At 42.5% G+C, this 19232-nt stretch overlaps 2 protein-coding genes across 4 annotated transcripts in view; one reads left to right on the plus strand and one right to left on the minus strand.

Annotated features, from left to right (window-relative positions):
- LOC109503413 (uncharacterized protein KIAA1522-like) overlaps positions 1–19232 on the minus strand; it is a 43954-nt gene that overhangs the window by 20513 nt on the left and 4209 nt on the right. The window contains 5 exon segments of the mRNA XM_045037317.1: positions 153–1185; positions 4053–4078; positions 9078–9286; positions 9288–9439; positions 9441–9707. Coding sequence (XP_044893252.1) covers positions 153–1185; positions 4053–4078; positions 9078–9286; positions 9288–9439; positions 9441–9707 — 1687 coding nt within the window.
- Positions 125–19232, plus strand: part of ST3GAL6 (ST3 beta-galactoside alpha-2,3-sialyltransferase 6) — an 85401-nt gene continuing 66293 nt past the window's right edge. The window contains exons 1-2 of one of the 3 annotated variants that reach the window (XM_006935988.5): positions 634–743; positions 1778–1888. The gene's annotated coding sequence lies outside the window, so the exon portion shown is untranslated. Of the gene's footprint in view, positions 260–633; positions 744–1777; positions 1889–11205; positions 11445–19232 lie in introns of those variants that run through there. The other 2 variants (XM_006935985.4, XM_045036802.1) reach the window with 2 other exon arrangements.

The raw sequence follows: 19232 nt of genomic DNA on the forward strand, positions 1-19232 counted from the left end.
GCGCCAAGCAGATGTGTTTACTCCAGCCGCCCGCCAGCCCGGCGGGGAAGGGGAGTACCCTGGCCGCCCCTCACTTTCGTCCCGGCAGCTCTCCAAACAACACCAGGGCGGGATGGGAGTGTCTTCTTGGCTGTGGAACCTGATCCTCCTACCTTGTCCTGAAGCCACCCGCTGCTTTACCCGGGCCCTCCCGTCGTGGTGATTTTCCGTCCCTGACGCCCGGCAAGGGCGCGCGGCTGGTGTCCGCCCAGCCCGAAAGGTAGGGGCTCGGCTGCTTTCCTGCCTCCCTGCTCCGGGGGGCGCGGAGCCCCCACAGCCTCGCTCTGCAGTGCACCTTCCTCCGTGGACTCGGGGGCGGCCGTGGTCACCGCGCGTCTGGCGCCAGCAGACGAGCAGGAGGAGCGACCCCGCGGCTCCGGAGGCGCTCGGCGCAGTCGCCTGGGATCCGGACCCCAGCGCGGAGGGCAGCGCGCGGCCGGGCGCCTCGGACTCCGCTCGGCGCCGCGCCTTCCCCAGCTCCCCCGCCTGGTCCGCGGACGAGGAATCGTGCCGGCGCTGCCCCTGACCCGGGCCACCTTCCTCCGGTTTCCGCCGGCCGCGGGCTTCGGCGGCCCGATGCTGCAGGCGCCGCGGGAGAGGCAGCGGCCGGCTGGAGCGAGCGGCGGCGGGCGGCCGGAGAGCCGCAGGCCTCCCGCCGCAGAGTCCCGCACGCCTCTGCAGTCTTCGCGCCTGGGCCTCGGCGGGTAACTCTCCCGCCGGCTTCCCTGCGGGTTTGCATTGCCGGGGCGAGGGAGGTTGGGTGGGGGGCGCGGGGAGACCGAGCTCCTGACCCTGATCCGGGCGGCCTGGGGTCTGTGCGGCCCCAGGGGCTGAGCGTCGGGGGGCGGGGGGCACGCTGAACCGACAGCCCCTGCATGCGCCCTGCGGACCCCAGAGCGTTGCGTGCTCTTGGCCCCCGGGTTTAGGGGGTGGGGGCACCGGCCCGGTAGTGGAGCCGTGGGGCGCTCGGACCCCCAGGGCGGGAGGAGGTGTGCTGCGAGGGTAGAGGACCGGCTTTGGGACCCTCTTTCCTGTGATCTCAGGAGAGCTTGGGCACTCGAGTGTGACCAGGGTGGGGGCTCTTTGCTTGCTGTTTTTTGTTTTTGTTTTTGTAAAAGGGAAGGGTCTGTACTCGAACAGGAGGGACTAGAGGTCTGGAAGGTTCTGGTCTTTCAGAAAAATTTCCAAGAGACCCTCCTTCCCGCCACAGTAGAACTAGACCTAACAAAACAAGCACCGAGGCAGTCTGGGGAAAAGAGCGGCGGTGAGAAAATTGCAGTGTTTGGCCGCCGTTAGTTTTCAAGATTGAAAAAAGAAGAGGTTTGTCATTTTGAGGCCGCTTGCTCTAGAGTTTCCTGGAGATCTCAGCCTCTGTCTTGTGTGCTGTTATTTTGGCTTAAAAGAACATCTAGAAACGATTTTCAGAAGCTGAAACCCCAGACACCTTATAGGATCTTAAGCAGAGGGGGCGGGGAGGGGGGAGTGCTTGCTGTTAGAAAGGTGCTATTTAAAAACTGCATGTGAGAGTGGGGATAGGAATGGCATCGTGGATGTCATCAGAAGCCACATTAACCGCAGGTTCTAACTCAAAATTAAGTCACTTGCGTCTGAGTACTATGATGGTGGAGAGTTAAGGACACTGCAGGACAGTCAGAAGCTTCTTTTCCTCTTTGGCTGTTCTCCCCATTTTCACGTGGATGTTCAGGTTTCTGATGGCTGTCTGTTTTATCTATGCTAGCACGGATATTGGACTTTCCGGTCTTCAAACTTACTCTCCTAGCCACAGAAGATGACCCTTTTAGTTTACCGCGAGATATTAAGTGTTTGGGAAGATCCGGTTGGCTGCCAGGTTAGTTTCCTTTTGAAAGCACACCGATTTGACATTTGGAAACTGGTTTGTGTTGCTTCCTTTTCTTCTCACCCAGGACGGCTTTTCACATTCAAATCTGCAAAAGAGACAGATTGTCTTGTAGTCCCCTGTGTCTGAATAAGGCCAGTTGCCTCAGAGACACTTCAGATAATGGCAACTTTGGTTTATGAGAACTTTTTCAGAAACTGATTACGTTAACCCTGATCTGGCTTCATAAGCGTCCTTAATTGTTCATGTGGAGGGGGAGAGGAGATGTTCATTTCTTGCTCGGTGGGGCTTCCCTGGAGCAATATTTTTACCATAATCCCTGAATGTCACAGTCCCAGAGTGCCTGCCTCCGGATAATGGGGCAATAAAATGAGACCATGTTGCAGTGCATTTGTTGGAGATATTCCCAATGATTTGCCCCAAATCGATAAAAATCTTTGAGGCCCAGAAAGGGATGGACAGTATTGGCACAATACCATTGAAAGACTTACTGTTATAAACAAACAAACAAACAAACTCCAAAATGTAAGTCTGTCTTTTGTGAAAACTTTACTTCTCAAGTTATCCAGAGGGAAGTGACAGCTGTTTTCTTCTGTTGGAGATATTTCTGTGTTCCACACCATGTGGAATATTCTAGGAGAGAGGTAAAGTAGTGGCGCATTTCCCATATTTCTCTGATACATCTCCTTTGCTACCCATGCAGATTACCAGTTGGCTTCCGTGGGTTTTACGATTCCATCCAGGGTTGGGGGTCAGATATCTGTTTGATATGCATTCTAGGTAATGCTTATCAAGGAGGTGAGAAAAGAACAAAACTCATGTGGCATCCAGTAGGATCCCCCGTGTGTTCACATGTGTTTTTTTTTTTATTAGATCTTCCCACCAACTCTATGAGACAGGAATATTTAGCCCCGTTTTATAGTTAAAAAAAACTAAGATTGCTCTAGCTTAAAGGATTTAGAATGGATCACACGGAGGTCTGCTTAACCTCTGCTTTACGCCACCCCAGGAAGCCTCCATAGCATACATTCCTCACAAATTCTTCCATTTTTTATACATATTGTTCACCTTTGCCTTGCACACTCAAGTTATATATACCCTGTTCTGAATATACTTCCTTAATTACCCCCAGGCTGGGCTTCTTGAACAGGTGGTCTGAGTACTTTATCTGCCTTTCCTTCTGAGAGCTTCAGACTTTCCTCAATTAGGTATCTTCTATCTTCTCTGCATCTTTGACGGGTCACTTTGGTGTGCTGTGTCTGGCCAAATTCAGGAGGATATGTTATCTCTAATGGATTGTGCTCCAAAAATTCTTTTCATTCTGAATATATTTTCACTGAAGTTCCTACTCAGCCTTCTCTCCTGGAAGGAGTCCTCCCAGGGCTACATCCCCACTTTCACAGTTGAAAGTAACCTCTCCTATTTATCGTGATTACAATGGATAACAGTACATATCAGAATTTCCAGGTGAACCCTTTAAGGGTTAAAAGTAAATTAACCTGTTATCACACTGTATGTTAATTATACTTCAATAAAGATGTATTTGATTGGGAGTCAGCTTGATGTAAGGCAGACAATGGATGCATTGGATATTATGGCATGTCAGGAAGAAACTGTATTTCTGGTTCTCTATTAGGATGTCAGAAGTACTGTTTCCTCAGCATGGTGAGGTAGCAGGAGTTCTTTCTGCTGATGGTGATTCGCCAGCACCAAACAAGCAGTAGGGCCTTAGGCTTGGTCGGGAACTTGGCTGCCATACAGCCAGGCTAAGAAGGGGTGAGATTCTAGGGGTGAGTTTATGAGGATAAAACAAAGTAAGGAACAGTAGGACGTGGGTCTCTTTCCCATGTCCATATTTCTTTTTCATGGAGACTTTTTTCATCCAAGGGGGAATGGCCAGCTTCCCATTTGCTGTCACAGCCTTCTGCATTGACCAGGGAAGGGCTTTCCTTTTCTTGCGAGAGAGAGAGGAAGGAAAGCACCCAACCCTTAGGAAATTTGTTTTTGTTTTTGTTTTTTTATCATAAACACTGAAAAGCCAAGTGAAAAGGTGCTCTTCTTCCCCATTCTCTCTTTTTGCCCTTATACCCAAGACACAGTGTGCCTAGTAGCGTGTAATGCTGGTCTTTGAAGGATTCTTTAAATCTGGAGCTACCTTTATCTGGTTGGGAATGGAAAGATCTGTAGGAGATGAGAATAGGGCCTCCAGAGGAGAACAGGCAAGGAAGCTGGAGATTCTTGAAAGGGAAGCAGCGTTACCTCCACCTTCCACAGGTTGTGGAAGCAGGTCCGGAATTGGTATGGTTGTGGGTTATGGTCACTGTGGTAGAAGGTCGAGGTGACAAGGGAGCAGAGAGTGGTTTTGCAGTGGATCTTGGGTGACTTTCTGCACAGTCATCCATAAGGTGGGACTTGAGATTTAACTAATATTTACAGAGTATCCACTACATAATAGGAGATGCTCTAGGTGCTGGTGGTGGGGGTAGGGCACCCAGTGTTGAACAAGATAGAGCCCTTGCTCTTGGAGACCTTATGTTTCTGTGGGAAATGGAGTCAATAAACAAGGTACAAATAAATGAAAAAACATGTTTCAGATACAAGCCAGTGCACCTCAGGGTTTGCTAAAGAGAAAGCTTCTTTAGAGCAATTGGAGCTTCTCTGAGGAAGTAGTTTTTGAACTGAGACCTGAATGATGAGAAGCAGCCGTTAAGTGAAGAGCAGAAGGAAAAGCATTCTAGGAAGAGGGAACAGAATCTTCAAAGGCCCTGAGGCATGAATGGATTTGGGGGTGTTTGGAGAACTTTTAGAAGCAGAGGAGTAAAAAGGGGGAGTTTGGAAGAGATGCAGTCAGGAAGGTGGGAGGCAGTTTATGTGAAGCCTTCAAGTCTTGGAAAGGAACTTGAATTGTGTTTTAATTAGAATGGGATGCCACCAGAGATTTTTAATTAGAGATTAAGTCAGTCTTCACCCAATGGGCATGGCCTTTCCTGTTTGTGTCTCTTACTCCCTCTCCCACACACACACACACACACACACACACACACACACACACACACACACAGACTCGCACATGCACATTCACCCTCAGCCAGCTTTACTTCCCTCTCTTAATTGGCCATCACTGATTTCTCCTTCCTTGCCCCAGGCCAGGCCACAGGCATCCACCTGGAGAATCAGGATTCAAAGGACCCTGGACCCCGTTCCTTTTATACTCTGAGACAAATCCATACACTCACTTAGTTTCCCCTTTATGCATAAGACTGTCCATCACTAGTTCTGATTTCTCAACCTCTCTGCAGACTGAACCTCTAATTATCTCTAAGACGTCCCTGGGTTGGCTGGTGATGTCTGAAACTAGATACTGAAAATTAACTTAATTAAGCAAATCGATTGCAATTGATATCTTATGTAAGACAATGATTGTCACAAGAGACAAAAATTTAAGTAACCCAGAAACCCTTGCCTTTTCCCGAATATCTGCTCCTTCTCTCCCAGACTGACATCTACACAGTCTGTTATAGGAGGTTTATGTTCTCTTTAGAGTATAGTTTCAGTGGAAATGTGCAGGATTCTTGTAGTATTTGTCATGGGAATGTACTGATGTGTGAGAGATTTCATTTCTATTGGTCTCTGTAGATGATCTCAGAGTAGTAGTTAAATCATGAAGGTTTATGTCCAAGCTGATGTCTCTCGGTAGCATTGGTTTATAAGAAATGAACAGAAGGTTCCAGCATTTTATCGATTATGCTTTGACTCTAGGATAGCTCCTCATTACCAGTTTGTTACCCTCTGGGGAAGCTTGGTACACTCCCTAGAGAGAAAATTGTTTTTAAGATTCTTTAGCTAGATGCCCGATTTGTTTATAAACTCACATACTTAATGTCACTAATGTACATCACTTGAACAACTCACTTTTAGCTTTTTGTGTCTGTTTTTTTGTTTTTTTAAATCTGGTTGATGACATAAAATCCGGAATACCTTTCTGTTTGAGAGGGCAGTGATTACATCTTGTCTTGTTCACCCCTGTGTCCTCTGTACCTGGTGCAGTGTCCAGAACATTACAGATAGAACAAACATTTGCCAAGTGACTCAATCAGTGTCCATGGATTAACCCACAGTGTTAATGTATTAGCTCAGTTGTAACATCTTTATAACTATTAGGATTCATCTTTGTAACTATTAAGATTATCAACTTGTTATCTCGAAAACTTTACCCATTGGAGAAGACAGGTGAAAGATGAATTCATCGCTGTGGATTTGCATATATTAATTAAAACTCTTTTGTCTTTGAAAAGTTTGAAAACTCTTTGAAAATATTTTAGTGTACTTGCATTGACAAGAAACAGACCAGGATGTAAATGTCATCAGAAGGATATTTTCAAATTTGTTTCATGTACAGTAAACTTTCTAGGCCAAACGTGGGGCTTGAACTCATGCCCCCGAGAGGAAGAGTCCCATGGTCAACCAACTGAGCCAGCCAGGTGCCCCAGGAAGTCTTCAGTACAGTTTCATAATTCATAATTATGTTGATTTGAGTTGGGTTTGGTTTGTGGTCATACTACTGGGGAAGTAAATGTGTGTGCCAAAGATGTGAATTACAAAGCTATTTCCCTCTATAATAGTACATTTTTATATCCACGGTTTTAGGCACTTTAGTAGGTAAAGATATGCACTCATTGCTGAAGTTCCAACACTTATTATGATCTTCCTTATATTCCTATTAGCTATCATTTAATGTAGTATGAGACACGAACAAATGCTCTGGGGGATGAAAAGTTCTCCTTGTCAGGATTGCCAGAGCTAGGAGGAATGGGAACAAGAACCTGGCTGGCGAGAACTGAGAGATGGGGTGCAAGAGAGGGGCTGACTGGGGGTTCCTGCTGAGACTCATAGTGACAAAGTTTCTCACAAAGAATAATGTCTTCAGAGGGCATCCTCTTGGTTAATAGAGATATTCTGTATTCATATTTAAAAAATTCTAAATATTTAGGGGTGCCTGGTGGTTGAGTCGAGTATCTGATTTTGGCTCAGGTTATGATCTCACAGTTCATGAGATCAAACCTGGTGCTGGGCTCTGCACTGACAGCGTGGAGTCTGCTTGGGATTCTCTTTCTCTGTCTCTGCCCCTCTGCCCCTCTGCCCCTCTCCCCGACTCATGCTCTCTCTCTCTCAAAATAAATATAAAAACATTAAAAAAATAAATAATAAAAATAAAAATTCTAAATATTTAGAGGCTCTGCCTTTTAGATTTTTTTTTTCTGGCCCACAAACACATGATGCTATATAAACACAGCCTTCTTGTTTTCTAGCTCTTTCTAATGAGTCCTTTCCCCTGACCCCATCAGATTTCAGTCCTCAGAGAGGTTATCAGTCCTTTGTTTCTGACAGTTGGTAGAATTTTCTTCATAGGAAATATTCTATTGCAAATATTCTGTGGCTGGCACCACAGAAGGTGCCACTTTTGTTAAAAATAAAAATTTTTAAAGATAAACTAGGGGTGCCTGGGTTGCTCAGTCGGGTAAGCATCAGACTCTTAGTTTTGGTTCAGGTCTTGATCTCACAGTTCTCGAGTTCGAGAACCACATCGGGCTGTGTCCTGATAGTGCAGAGCCTGCTTGAGAGTCTCTCTCTCTCTCTTTCTCTCTCTGCCCCTCCTCCGTGCTCGCTCTCTCTCTCTCTCAAAAATAAACATTTAAAAAATAATAAAATAAAAGATAAATTAATAAATACCATAAACATATAATATATGAAACAAAATTAGATGCTTTTATTAAAATCTTGTGCAACCCTTTTGTATGTAAGATTCCTAGAGTTGGAGGAGGCAAAGATAAGGGAATGTGTACACTTTCTATGTTTAACATAGGGCCAAAGAAGGTAGAGATTAAAAAAAAAAAAATTCCCTGACTTCTTTATGGATAATTTGTAGCTGCACTTACCAGTTGAAAATAGACCAGTTGCATTTAGATAAGAGCAATGAGATGATAATCGAGGCATTCAACTAGGGCATAAGAGGATGTTCAACTGCTTTTTAGCAACAGCAATTAAATTAATTTATAACTTTATTTAGTTGATACACTCTGAAAGTTAAGAGAACTTTCTGTTGAAAATATAAATAATCTGTGAGATAAAGGACACTTCTTTCAAATTACTTTTGGTATTTGGAGCCAATATTTTAGATAAATGTCAGAATAAGTTAGCTAATTATTCTTGTTTGATTCCAGCTATGCTGCAAATGAATTCAATATAATTGGATATTTTGATAAGCAGGACATGAAGAGAGAAGTATGCTTTCTGATCATGAAGTACCTGGATATGCTTTCCAGGCACTAACTTTTTTGGAGGACAAATCTAGGCTACCAATTAAAAACATGGTTTTGGGGTGCCTGGGTGGCTCAGTCAGTTAAGCTTGCGACTCTTGATTTCAGCTCAGGTCATGATCTCACAGTTTGGGAGATTGAGCCCTGTGTCTGCTCTGGTTCCCTGATGGCCCAGGGCCTGCTCGGGCTTCTCTCTCTCCCTCTCTCTCTGTCCCTCCCCAGCTGGCACACTCTCTCTGTCTCTCTCAAAATAAATAAAACATCAAAAAAAAAAAAAAAAGAAAAAAAAATTAAAAATGTTTTTACAGATTTGGTAGGGGTCTTCTGCTTTAACCGTGAAATGGTATAATTATGTCCTTTTTTTAAATTGAGTTATGACAAATGTATCATCATGAAGTAAAACAAGTGTAGCCAGCCATCTTAAAAAATGCCCCAACCACTGCTTCTCAATGCAGAAAGAGTAAAACTACATACTTTTTTCACACAAAAATCCCATCTCTGTCCCCTAAAATTCCCCTAGTTTCGTTCATTAAAAGGGGATTAAAAAAAAAAAAAAACTTGAAGAGTACTTTACAGCAGCATTCAGCTTTCCTATGAAATACTCAGCATCTTAAATATTACGTACATTTCTTTTTTTTTTTAATTTTTTAAAAAAGTTTATTTATTTTGAGAGAGAGACAGAAAGAATGAACAGGGGAGGGGCAGAGGGAGGAGAAAGAATCCCAAGCAGGCTCCGAAGTGTCAGCACAGAGCCTGATGTGGGGCTTGAACTCACAAATGGGTGAGATCATGACCTGAGCCAAAAGCAAGCGTAACTGGCTGAGCCACCCAGGTGCCCCTCTTTGTTTCTTTTAGTAAGCGACAAGGGTTCAATAGATGTGTGTCAATGAAGACTTCCCCAAAATGGCCTTTAAAGATAATCCCACAACATATTTTCTGGCTCTTCCAGTGTGTGAGATCTGAGAAGGAAAAATCTGGCATTCTGTTAGAGCCAGCGGCCATCTCTGTGTCTGAGCCATCATCTGACTGGTTACTATAACAAGGAGACTGAGCAGAGGAGGCACTTGAGGTGCCTGTGAACATCAGAACTGTGACATTTAAATTCCTTGTGCAGTTTATTGATCTGGTTGCTTTTTATCCTGTTGCCAGATAGAGTTTTCACTTTCTTTGGTTTCAATGTAGTCTTCAGACTGGGTCCTGTCCTTGCGTCTACCACATGATTCCAGGGTTTTTTGGTTTTTTTTTTTTTTTGATCCTGTTGGCAGTTTCTTCCATCTTTTCACAAGCAGGACACAGGCATTACAGATATGTCCTGAACGAGTCTCATGCAACCCAAAATAGCTCTGGAAGTCCTTTTCATAGCATTTACTGCCAATGAATCGAAAACTGGACGACTTAGCTCAGCAAATACAGCAGCCCTCTACACTTAAGTACATCTTTGGCGTGCGAAAACCAAACAGCTTTTCTGCTGGGCTTAGGCCTTCCAAAAGCAGCTGTTAAACACACAATAATGTTTCTGAAGTGCCGAGTGCACGCCAAGCCATCCCCCTTCCCCCAACTGCTCCTTCTTCCTCCTCAACTGACTTGTCTAGAAAGCCATGAAATAAGGGGTACCTGGGTGGCTCAGTCGCTTAAGCGTCCGACTGCCTTCGGCTCAGGTCATGATCTCACCATTCCAGAGTTTCAGCTCTGCATTGGGCTCTGTGCTGACAGCTCAGAGCCTGGAACCTGCTTCAGATTCTGTGTCTCCGTCTCTCTCTGCCCCTCCCCTCTTATGCTCTGTCTCTGTCTCTCTCTCTCAAAAATAAACACACATTAAGAAAATTTAGAGGGCCATAAAATGATATATTCTTATACAAAATCTTCTACCTGAGCTCTCTACCTATGACCACCAATATTCCTGCCCATGTACCTTTTATAGAACATTCTTTAAGCCTGGTTTTCATTACACAAATTTTTTTCTGCTCAAAAATCCAGAGAGTTTCTCCAACTGGTCTTTGAAGTTTTCTGTCATCTCATGTTGCTACCTTTCCTTTTACTCTCCCATTTGAACCTGTGTTACTGCAGGCTTCCGGTGCTTTAGCTCAGGATGTTCTGTTGATACTTAATGCTCTTCTCCTTTCACTCCACACTGCCCATTCCAAACCAGATGGTAATCTGTGTTCATTTTCTACCCTTACGGCTTTTAATTTTTTTTTTTTAACGTTTATTTTTGAGACAGAGAGAGAGCATGAACAGGGGAGGGTCAGAGAAAGAGGGAGACACAGAATCTGAAACAGGCTCCAGGCTCTGAGCTGTCAGCACAGAGCCTGACGCGGGGCTCGAACCCACGGACCGCAAGATCATGACCTGAGCCGAAGTCAGATGTTCAATTGACTGAGCCACCCAGGCGCCCCTACCCTTACGGCTTTTAACTACATGACTCTGCATAAGTTGCCTATTACCTTGAGCATCACTTTCCTTATCTATAAACTTGACATAATGGCCACGTCACAGTTATTGCAATAAAAGAAAACACATATAAGTAGTTCAGCATAGGTTCTGCCAAATATCATTTAATCTGTATTACTTGCCATTATTATTGCTACAACTATTACCATAGCTATGATTATAACTCTATTCTTCCTTGGATAGTTACAAATTAACTTTCTCCAGAGAGTCTTTCTGGTTGATTTCATGGAGCTCTAATTTTCCCTTCAGTCTGTTTCATCTTAGCACCTGGCTTCACTTTGGACTTTATTAGTATACTCATGTTGTTGCATTTCTTTATTCTTCAGTGAACAGGAACAAATGTTTGGGCACCTAGGATGTGCCAGGTGCTGTGCTATTTATTCTGTAGGGACCCAAGGGCACACGAAGGGATGAAGTATATATGTGTGTGTGCACATTCACCCGTATGGGTTTTGGGTAGAGTTGGGATGAAAATCTATTGGTTGAATGGCTCTAGGAGTCTTTCACAATAAACTAGGGTTACGAAGTAAAAACTGCTCTATTCAGATGTACATTAAAAATCTTAACATCTTTTAGCTTTTTTTAAAATGGTTTAAAATTATGATAGTTATAGTTATCTTTATTCTTCAGACAGTTTTACATATGCTTTCTTTCCTAGACTCTCCTCTATTGTCATCCAAATGCAGAGTGAAGGTGGAAAGTGAAGTCCTCCTTGAAGAGAATACCAACAGAGGGTTCCATAACTTGGAAGTTATTCTGGAGAGGGGGGAAGTTGGAAGGTGAAGAGAATATTCCAGAAAGCACAAATGGAATGATCAAAGGCGCTGAGGCGTAAAACAGTGTTGAGAATGGTTAAGAACTGTGCAAAGTTTAGTGTTCTTAGCCCATAATGTTCAAAATCAAAGGCACTGAGGCATAAAACAGTGTTGAGAATGGTTAAGAACTGTGCGAAATTTAGTGTTCTTAGCCCATAATGTTCAAAATCAAGCATTTGAGGAGATGCCACAGGAGAGAATGCAGGATCAGCTCAATCAGACTGAGAGGCCTATGGCTTATGATGTTTACATCTCCCCATGAGGTTATGCCTTTGGGGATGTAGCTCTATATGGACAATTTATAACAGCCCAATTCTTCACATTGCTTTTAACATTAAGCTTGTTAGCATTTGGCGTGGAATACATCTTTCCCATTTGCTGCTTTCATGAGAAAATGATGAAGACATTAGTAATGGTAATGTATAATTGATGTTGGAGCTCTCATTTTTAATAACCCAACTATTTAAAACATAGAGCTATTAAATATCTTTTGAGACTTCTGAAGTGTGGGATTGTAATTGAAATTTGAGAATAGGAATGGGTTTCAATGGGGCAGAGACATCCTGGGAGAATAGTCAAGAGGGTCACTACAAATTCATAGCCTTGAAATGTTCAGTGCCCCCTTAATACATTTTACACAATAGAAGGCCAAGTGCTTCTTTCTCTTCCTAGCTTTATTTTCTATAATTACATGCTTGATAATTTATATGTAAAATTTTGATCAATACTTGCTCTTCATTTCTTTGTTTGCATTGCAATTAACGTTTTGTCTTCACTCTCCTTTCTTAGGAATCATCCAGATTTGAATATATCAGTATGTTATTCCGAGCTTATGCAACATCTAATGTTCACCGTCTGAATTATATTTAATCCTAGAAAATCTTCTGTTTTTACTCCAAAAATATGTTTTCTACTAAGTCTGTGTGGTGTCCAGTATTTTAATCCAGTCCTTTGGTGTTAATTTCTCTTGCTTGGAGATTAAGCGGCAGGACCCAGAACACTCTAACCACAAGTGTTTAAAATTCCCAGAGAGGAATTAGATGTGAAAGAAAAAAACACTTGAACTATACTTAGCCTGAAAATGGAATGTGTGGGAGAGGTCTGCAAGGAGGGTAGGAAAACAGAGAGCAAAGCAAAAAGTGTCCTAGCATGTTTCCAACACTGTAGAGGGGAGGGAGTACCCTTATTACTTATAATGTGTCCCTGCTTATCAAACAGCTTTTTAATTATCATCCATGGATTTGCCTATGGAGGTTGCCAATCTGCCAGTTCAAACATATGTATTCCTTGGCCTTCACATTTTTCTCATTATAAGTAAATTACCTTAGCATTTGCGGTTACACACCAGCTCCTAAGAGGTAAACAGCTCAGGTAAACTGGCCAGTTGAGTGTCTGAACAGCAGATGTGAGTGGCTAACTCTTGGCTTTGGCTTTTCTCAAGACAGTGCCCCTCTCTGAGGTTGTACTTAGGTTGCTAAGATCTCTATTTCTTGGACAGCTCCAACTTCTCTGATGTTTTTTTGTTTAATTAAAAAAAAATTTCTTAATGTTTATTTATTTTTGAGGCAGAGACAGAGCATGAACAGGGGAGGGGCAGTGAGAGAGGGAGACACAGAATCTGAAGCAGGCTCCAGGCTCTGAGCTGTGAAGTTGGATGCTTCACTGACTGAACCACCCAGGCGCCCCTCTCTAATGTTTTCCTAAAGTGAAGTTTTCATGGAGGGGCGCCTGGGTGGCTCAGTCGGTTAAGCCTCGACTCTTGGTTTCAGCTCAGGTCATGATCTCATAGTTCGTGCGTTTGAGCCCTGCATCGGCCTTCACGCTGATAGTACCAGAACCTGCTTGGAATTCTCTCTGTCCCTCTCTCTCTGCTCCTGCCCTGCTTGTGCTTGAGCACGCACGCTCTTTCTCTCTCATAAATAAATAAATAAATAAGTAAACATTAAAAAAAGGTAAAGTTTTAGTGGAAATGTATCAGACATACAGAGGAGTACACAACATGTACGTGCAGTTTGCTACATTTCTTCCCAGTGAGCACACCTTGTAACCTGCCTCAAGATGAAGAACTAGAACGTTGTTCGCCCTCACGAGTGCACCATGGACTCCCCTCCTGTCACTGTTTCCCTCCTTACATGTAACCACTATTCTGACTTTTACCACCATAGAGTAATTTTTTTTTTCTGTTTCTCTTTTTTAATTTATTTTTTTTTTAATTTTTTTTTCAACATTTATTTATTTTTGGGAGAGAGACAGAGCATGAACGGGGGAGGGGCAGAGAGAGAGGGAGACACAGAATCGGAAACAGTCTCCAGGCTCTGAGCCATCAGCCCAGAGCCCGACGTGGGGCTCGAACTCACGGACCGCGAGATCATGACCTGGCTGAAGTCGGACGCTTAACCGACTGCGCCACCCAGGCGCCCCTTTCTGTTTCTCTTTAACATGAATTAACATCAGGTATTCTAAATGGCTCTAGAGCATTTAGTCCTTCTGGCTGAGGGCGTGGCCTGGGCATTTCAAGAAGAATGTTATGGGTTGAATTGTGCCCCTCAAAAAAGACAAGTTGAAGTCCTCCTATCCCTCCTATCCAGTACCTCAGGTTGTGACCTCATTTGGAAATAGGGTCATTTCAGATGCAGTTAGTTAAGATGAAGTCATGCTGGGATAGGGTGGGCTATTAGTCCAGTAGGACTTCCGTCCTTATAAGAAGCATCCTTGTGAGGACGGAGACACGGGGGTAATACCATGTGAAGATGTTGTATTGGAGCGATGCATATATAAGCCAAGGAACGCCAAGGAGTGTGAGCAATCCTCAGGAAGCTAGAAAGAAGCAAGGAAGGATTCTTCCCTTCAGCTTTCAGAGGGAGCATGGCCCTACACCTTGATCTTGGTCTTCTAGCCTCCACAACTATGAGACAATAAACCTTTCTTGTTGGAAGCCACCCTGTCGGTGGAACTTTGTTCTTGCAGCTCTGGGAAACAAATACAGAGGGTTTGCGGTGGGCCTGGGGGTCCTCCTCTTTGCATCCCCCCCAAGGGTGCACCTGGCCGTTGCCCTGGCTACACCCTGTCCAAGCTGCTCCTGTCTGGATGGGCTTCCAGGATGCTCTGTCTCGCTCCTGGTTGCTCCACACCTGTGATGTGCCCTGTAGGAAGACAGAGGTTTTGTTACTGTTATATGGCTTTTTCCTGATTTCTTCGCTAGTGTTTTCAGACCGAGCCAGTTTGGTATCCTGACATGCCTCAGAAGAAAGCCTTGCGTATCAGCCTTTTGGGTCTCTGCTGAGGGGTCCTACCTATCCTCCTGCATCCAGACTGGGGCCACATCCTCCATCTGGTTTCTCCAGTTCCTCTGGTCCAAATCATCTTTGATAGGAAAAAAAAAAAAAACAAATCAAACATTATTCTTTAAATGCCATACTCTACTTTAGTATGGCATGCTGAAAATAAAGGTTTCATTTTGCTGTACAGAGGCATATCAAAGACCAATTCTCATCTGAGAAAATAAGCCCTCAGATCGAAATGCAGCCCAACAATCAGACTTTAGTAAGTAATCAGGAACTATGCAGAACATATTAGATAACAGAGCACTTTCTTTAGCAAAGGATTAGTTTTAGTCCGCCTTACAACTTATCTGTTTTTTATTCTGGGCTGAGTGTCTGGTGTGGGGAACCACAAGGATTGTACTGTTGTGAAATCCCCAGGGAGACGCCACAGACTCAGGCCACTTCCTGTACTCTGGGCTCTTTTGTGTCCTTGCTTTGGGACCTAGGGTTTCGCTGGTGGCTTTTGACTTAAATGCTCTTAGCACAGACTCTGTCCCTTAATGTCGTATGTCCATAGCATGTGCCCCTTACTTTCTGTCCAGAAGCCATTACTTACTGCTACTAACTATGGGGAAATCTTCAGGACATTTTTAAAAATCACAGACACGGGGAAGTTTCAAAAGTTTAAGTGATCCTACTTTTGGTTTCTGGTCTATTTGTCATTCCTTATTCTCATGCTAAGTCTCTTTCAACTGCTAGTTCCTGCTGTTTTTTCTATCTATCTATCTATCTATCTATCTATCTATCTATCTATCTATCTATTTCTATTCTGCCCTCTGAGGGGGAATGCAAAAAAAAAAATGTGGTTTTAGGCGAATCATGTATTCAGTACAGTATGCATATTATGCAATAAAAATAATAAAATGTGCACCTCGAATCTGTAGTTAAGAGGTTAGAATGAGGCAGAAGGTTATGTTTGGTATGTTTAATTGTCTATGTTTAAATGTGTGACTATGTGGATTCGCTGTCTTGGTTCAGATACACCTTATGCTCTGCGACCTTGTGCCATGGGATAAATGAGTAATAAATATCTGTGTCAGATGGATGGACGGACAGATGGATTAATGAATGATGAAACTGGTCCATCTTGAACAGTGATTTTATTGAACTACTGGTAGGATAAATTTCAGTTGGGTTCATGGCTGCATCCTGTAGCCTGGAAGGATTTCCCTAAGCCCAGAAGGATTTCTTGGAGTAGAGTCCGGGATCTAGAAGTGAAATCTCCTTGGCTTATCTGTGGAACATGCTGAAACATTTGGCTAGTTGTGTGAAAATGGGGCCACAAGGTCTGACTCCATTATGGCCTCAGTATGACAGTTACTTCTTTCATTGGAAACCTAGATTTTTTTTTTTTTTCTATTTACTGACTTGGGGACCGTGTACACTTCTTTGGAAATCAGCCAAGAGACTGCTCTTCCCTTTCCCTCTGAAGAGAAATGCCCTTCTTCAAATTCCGTTTTGCCTTTTCTGGACTAGGTCATCTTACAGTGTGAAGAATGCAGCCAATAGTGAAGTTATCCGTATTTTGAAACATTTGCCTTTTGAGGTTTTCTCAGAATTCTTCTGTATAGAAAATGACACTAAAGGTGGAGGAAACCAATAGATGGGGCTTCACGTACTTGTGAACTTGACCTCAGTTTACACTCCAAAATAAAACTTGTTACAGTGTCCTTGAACAAAAAAGTTCCATTAATGTAAATAGATCATTGTTTTTGGTCACACTGTTTATAGGTCTGACAACTTCACGATCATTTTATTGTTTTGCTTAATTGTCTGTTTTATCAAACATTAAGTCTGACGCATAGTAGGCACTTGCCAATCCCTTGATTCTAAAGAAAAAATTGTTTATCTTTCTGTGTGGTTGTGCCTTGGATTATTCTCTGGCCAGAGCACAGAACAAGGCATTCCAGAGAAATATTTGTTTTGTTTATCTGCTTGCTCAAACGCTCTGATTTTTCTGTCCAGGGTGGTGTGGCCAGGAGGCGAAAGTGGTTGTAAGATACAGACTGTCTTCTGCATCTACTTTCTCTTCCGTATGTTCTGTTTGCAACAGGATTAGTATAGGTTCGACTTAACTGGAAATTTATTTTCTCATTTAAAATACTATTAACTTCCCCTTTTGAGAGAGCCATAGCATTTTAATTATTTAGTTATTTTTACCTGACCTGAATTATCAAAGATTTATGTTTTTAGAGAAAACCCCATTTAAAAGGGAAATTTCAATTTTAAGGTATTTCTAGCCATTTGTAAGATTCACTGTCTCAGTAAACTATTTTATTGAATTATCTAGATTATTATTATTTTATTGAATTATTATCTAGATTGAAAAACAAAAGAGCTTTGGCTCCAAAATAACATTTATATAGGCAATTCTCTGAGAGCAACCTAAATGTCCGCTAGTAGGGAATTGATAACTTGGTGATGCATTTGGTTGATAGAATATTCTACAGAACTTAAAAAGAATGAACTAGACCTTTCTGCATCACATCGATATGGATGGACCTCAAAGTAGAGTGACAAATGCAAATTTCAGAATATTATATAATTGTCATGTAAATGTTAAGCATTACTTAAAACAAGGTCACATCCTATATAATGTTTATGAATGTGTGTGCGTGCATGTGAATAAAAAGTGGAACCCACATGCGCATGCATGAACAGGAGGAAAGTTCCACGTTGACCTGCTCCTGGGGAGCTCTGATGGCTCTCAGGTACAGAATAAGGACCCAGGCAGCAGAGTCCCTAGACCAAACACCTTCCTGCTTTGAGACGTTGGACAAGTTGACTTCTCTAAGCCTTTCTGTGTCCTTATGTGCAGAGTTAGAGTAACGGCGCCCATGCCAGTGCTGTGGGCGATCTGTGAGTTCCTGCGGTCGGGTAGGCACACCGCCAAGACTAGCTATTAACTGTTTTCATCATTACTCCCATCGGCGGCTTCAGTTCTTCTGTGTGAAGCTTTCCTTCTCACCCCAGAATCTTTGCAAATGCCGTTTCCTCTGCCCGGAATGTTTTTCATTTTCACCCTATTTCATCTGGTTAACTCTTGAGTAGAGTTCTCTGAGAATTTCCCCCAAATTCTTCGAAGAAGCTCCCTGTCTTTCCCTAGCTGGGTCAGTTTTTAGCCATACCAATATTGTAACTTAATAATTAGCTGTGAACTTCTTGCTAATACCTGCCTCTCTCCTGGATTGTAAACTTCTTTTTTTTGCCCCCTTCACTACTTTACCTTTAGTTCCTTGAACAATGTCTGGTATAGAATAGGCATTGAGAAATTTTTTATTGATCACTTCAACACTTATTGTAGAAGGTAGAAACTTTCAGAGTTAATTTTATCAGGAAATAAATTTGACTCACTTTGCCAAAAGGATTAAACCTACTGGCATTAGGAAGTAAATCTAGGATTATATGATTTCATAAAAAAAATTACTTACATAAAAAAATCACATGCATTGGTTTATTTGTAATAATATTATAAAGTACCCCAAATTAAGATTTGCATCGTGTTTGTAACTTGGCTTTAGAGAATCCTCTGATGGATAATAATATAAGCACAGATTTTTATGTGCTGTGGAGAGCAGAAGAATTTCCAACACTTAAATTTCTATTTTATGTATGTTCATTTGATTGCTTACCCTCAAGCTAATTCACTTTTTTTCTTTTAAAAATAGCAAAGGAGGAATTAACAAACAGATGATACTTCCCAAGGGACAGAATAAGCTAAGTTCATTCAGAATTAACTTAAAAGTAAATAAGCAGTTTGGAAAAAAAGGGCTTTCATAAATCAGATTTCATAAATCTGATTTTCATAAATCAGAAACAACGTTTAAGCAAACTAAAACAGCAAACCCTTTGGAAGGGGGACTTTCAGAGTCAGAAGAAGGGCAAGAAATGGGTTTCCTCTCAGTTCTTGGTTTATTTACTATGGGAGAGAAACGTGAGAACACTTTAAAGTTTGAGGAAAGTCTGTGTGTTCAGATATTAGCATATTTCTCCAGGAAAGACATCACATAGGATTTTGAACTGATTCAGGTCCAGTTTTATTAGATAAGTCAGGGAGCAGAGCTAGAAACGGGGACTTGCAAAACACTGAAGGAATTTTTATGACTCTGATGGATAGCAGAGAGATGAAATTCAGGGCCAGGTAAATAATATAAAGCCCTACACTGAAAAAGAAGACCACAAATTGTAGCCTTGGGAGACTTACCTCCTCCCCACCTTTGGAGACACACAATTTTATAACAGGTCACTGGGAAAAATTTGTAGCCATGTTTTCTCCATTCTATTTCTCTGTTAACTGTAGAATTGTAAGTAGAAATAATAAGTAACTGCATTTTTGAATGCTGAGTGTCTGTTCAGTCAGTCATTCATCAATCACAACACAGTTACTCGGTTTCAAGTATTTGCCAAACTTGGGGCATGAGCATCATTC

This window comes from Felis catus, chromosome C2, assembly GCF_018350175.1.
Source record: "Felis catus isolate Fca126 chromosome C2, F.catus_Fca126_mat1.0, whole genome shotgun sequence".
Classification (NCBI taxonomy): domain Eukaryota; kingdom Metazoa; phylum Chordata; class Mammalia; order Carnivora; family Felidae; genus Felis; species Felis catus.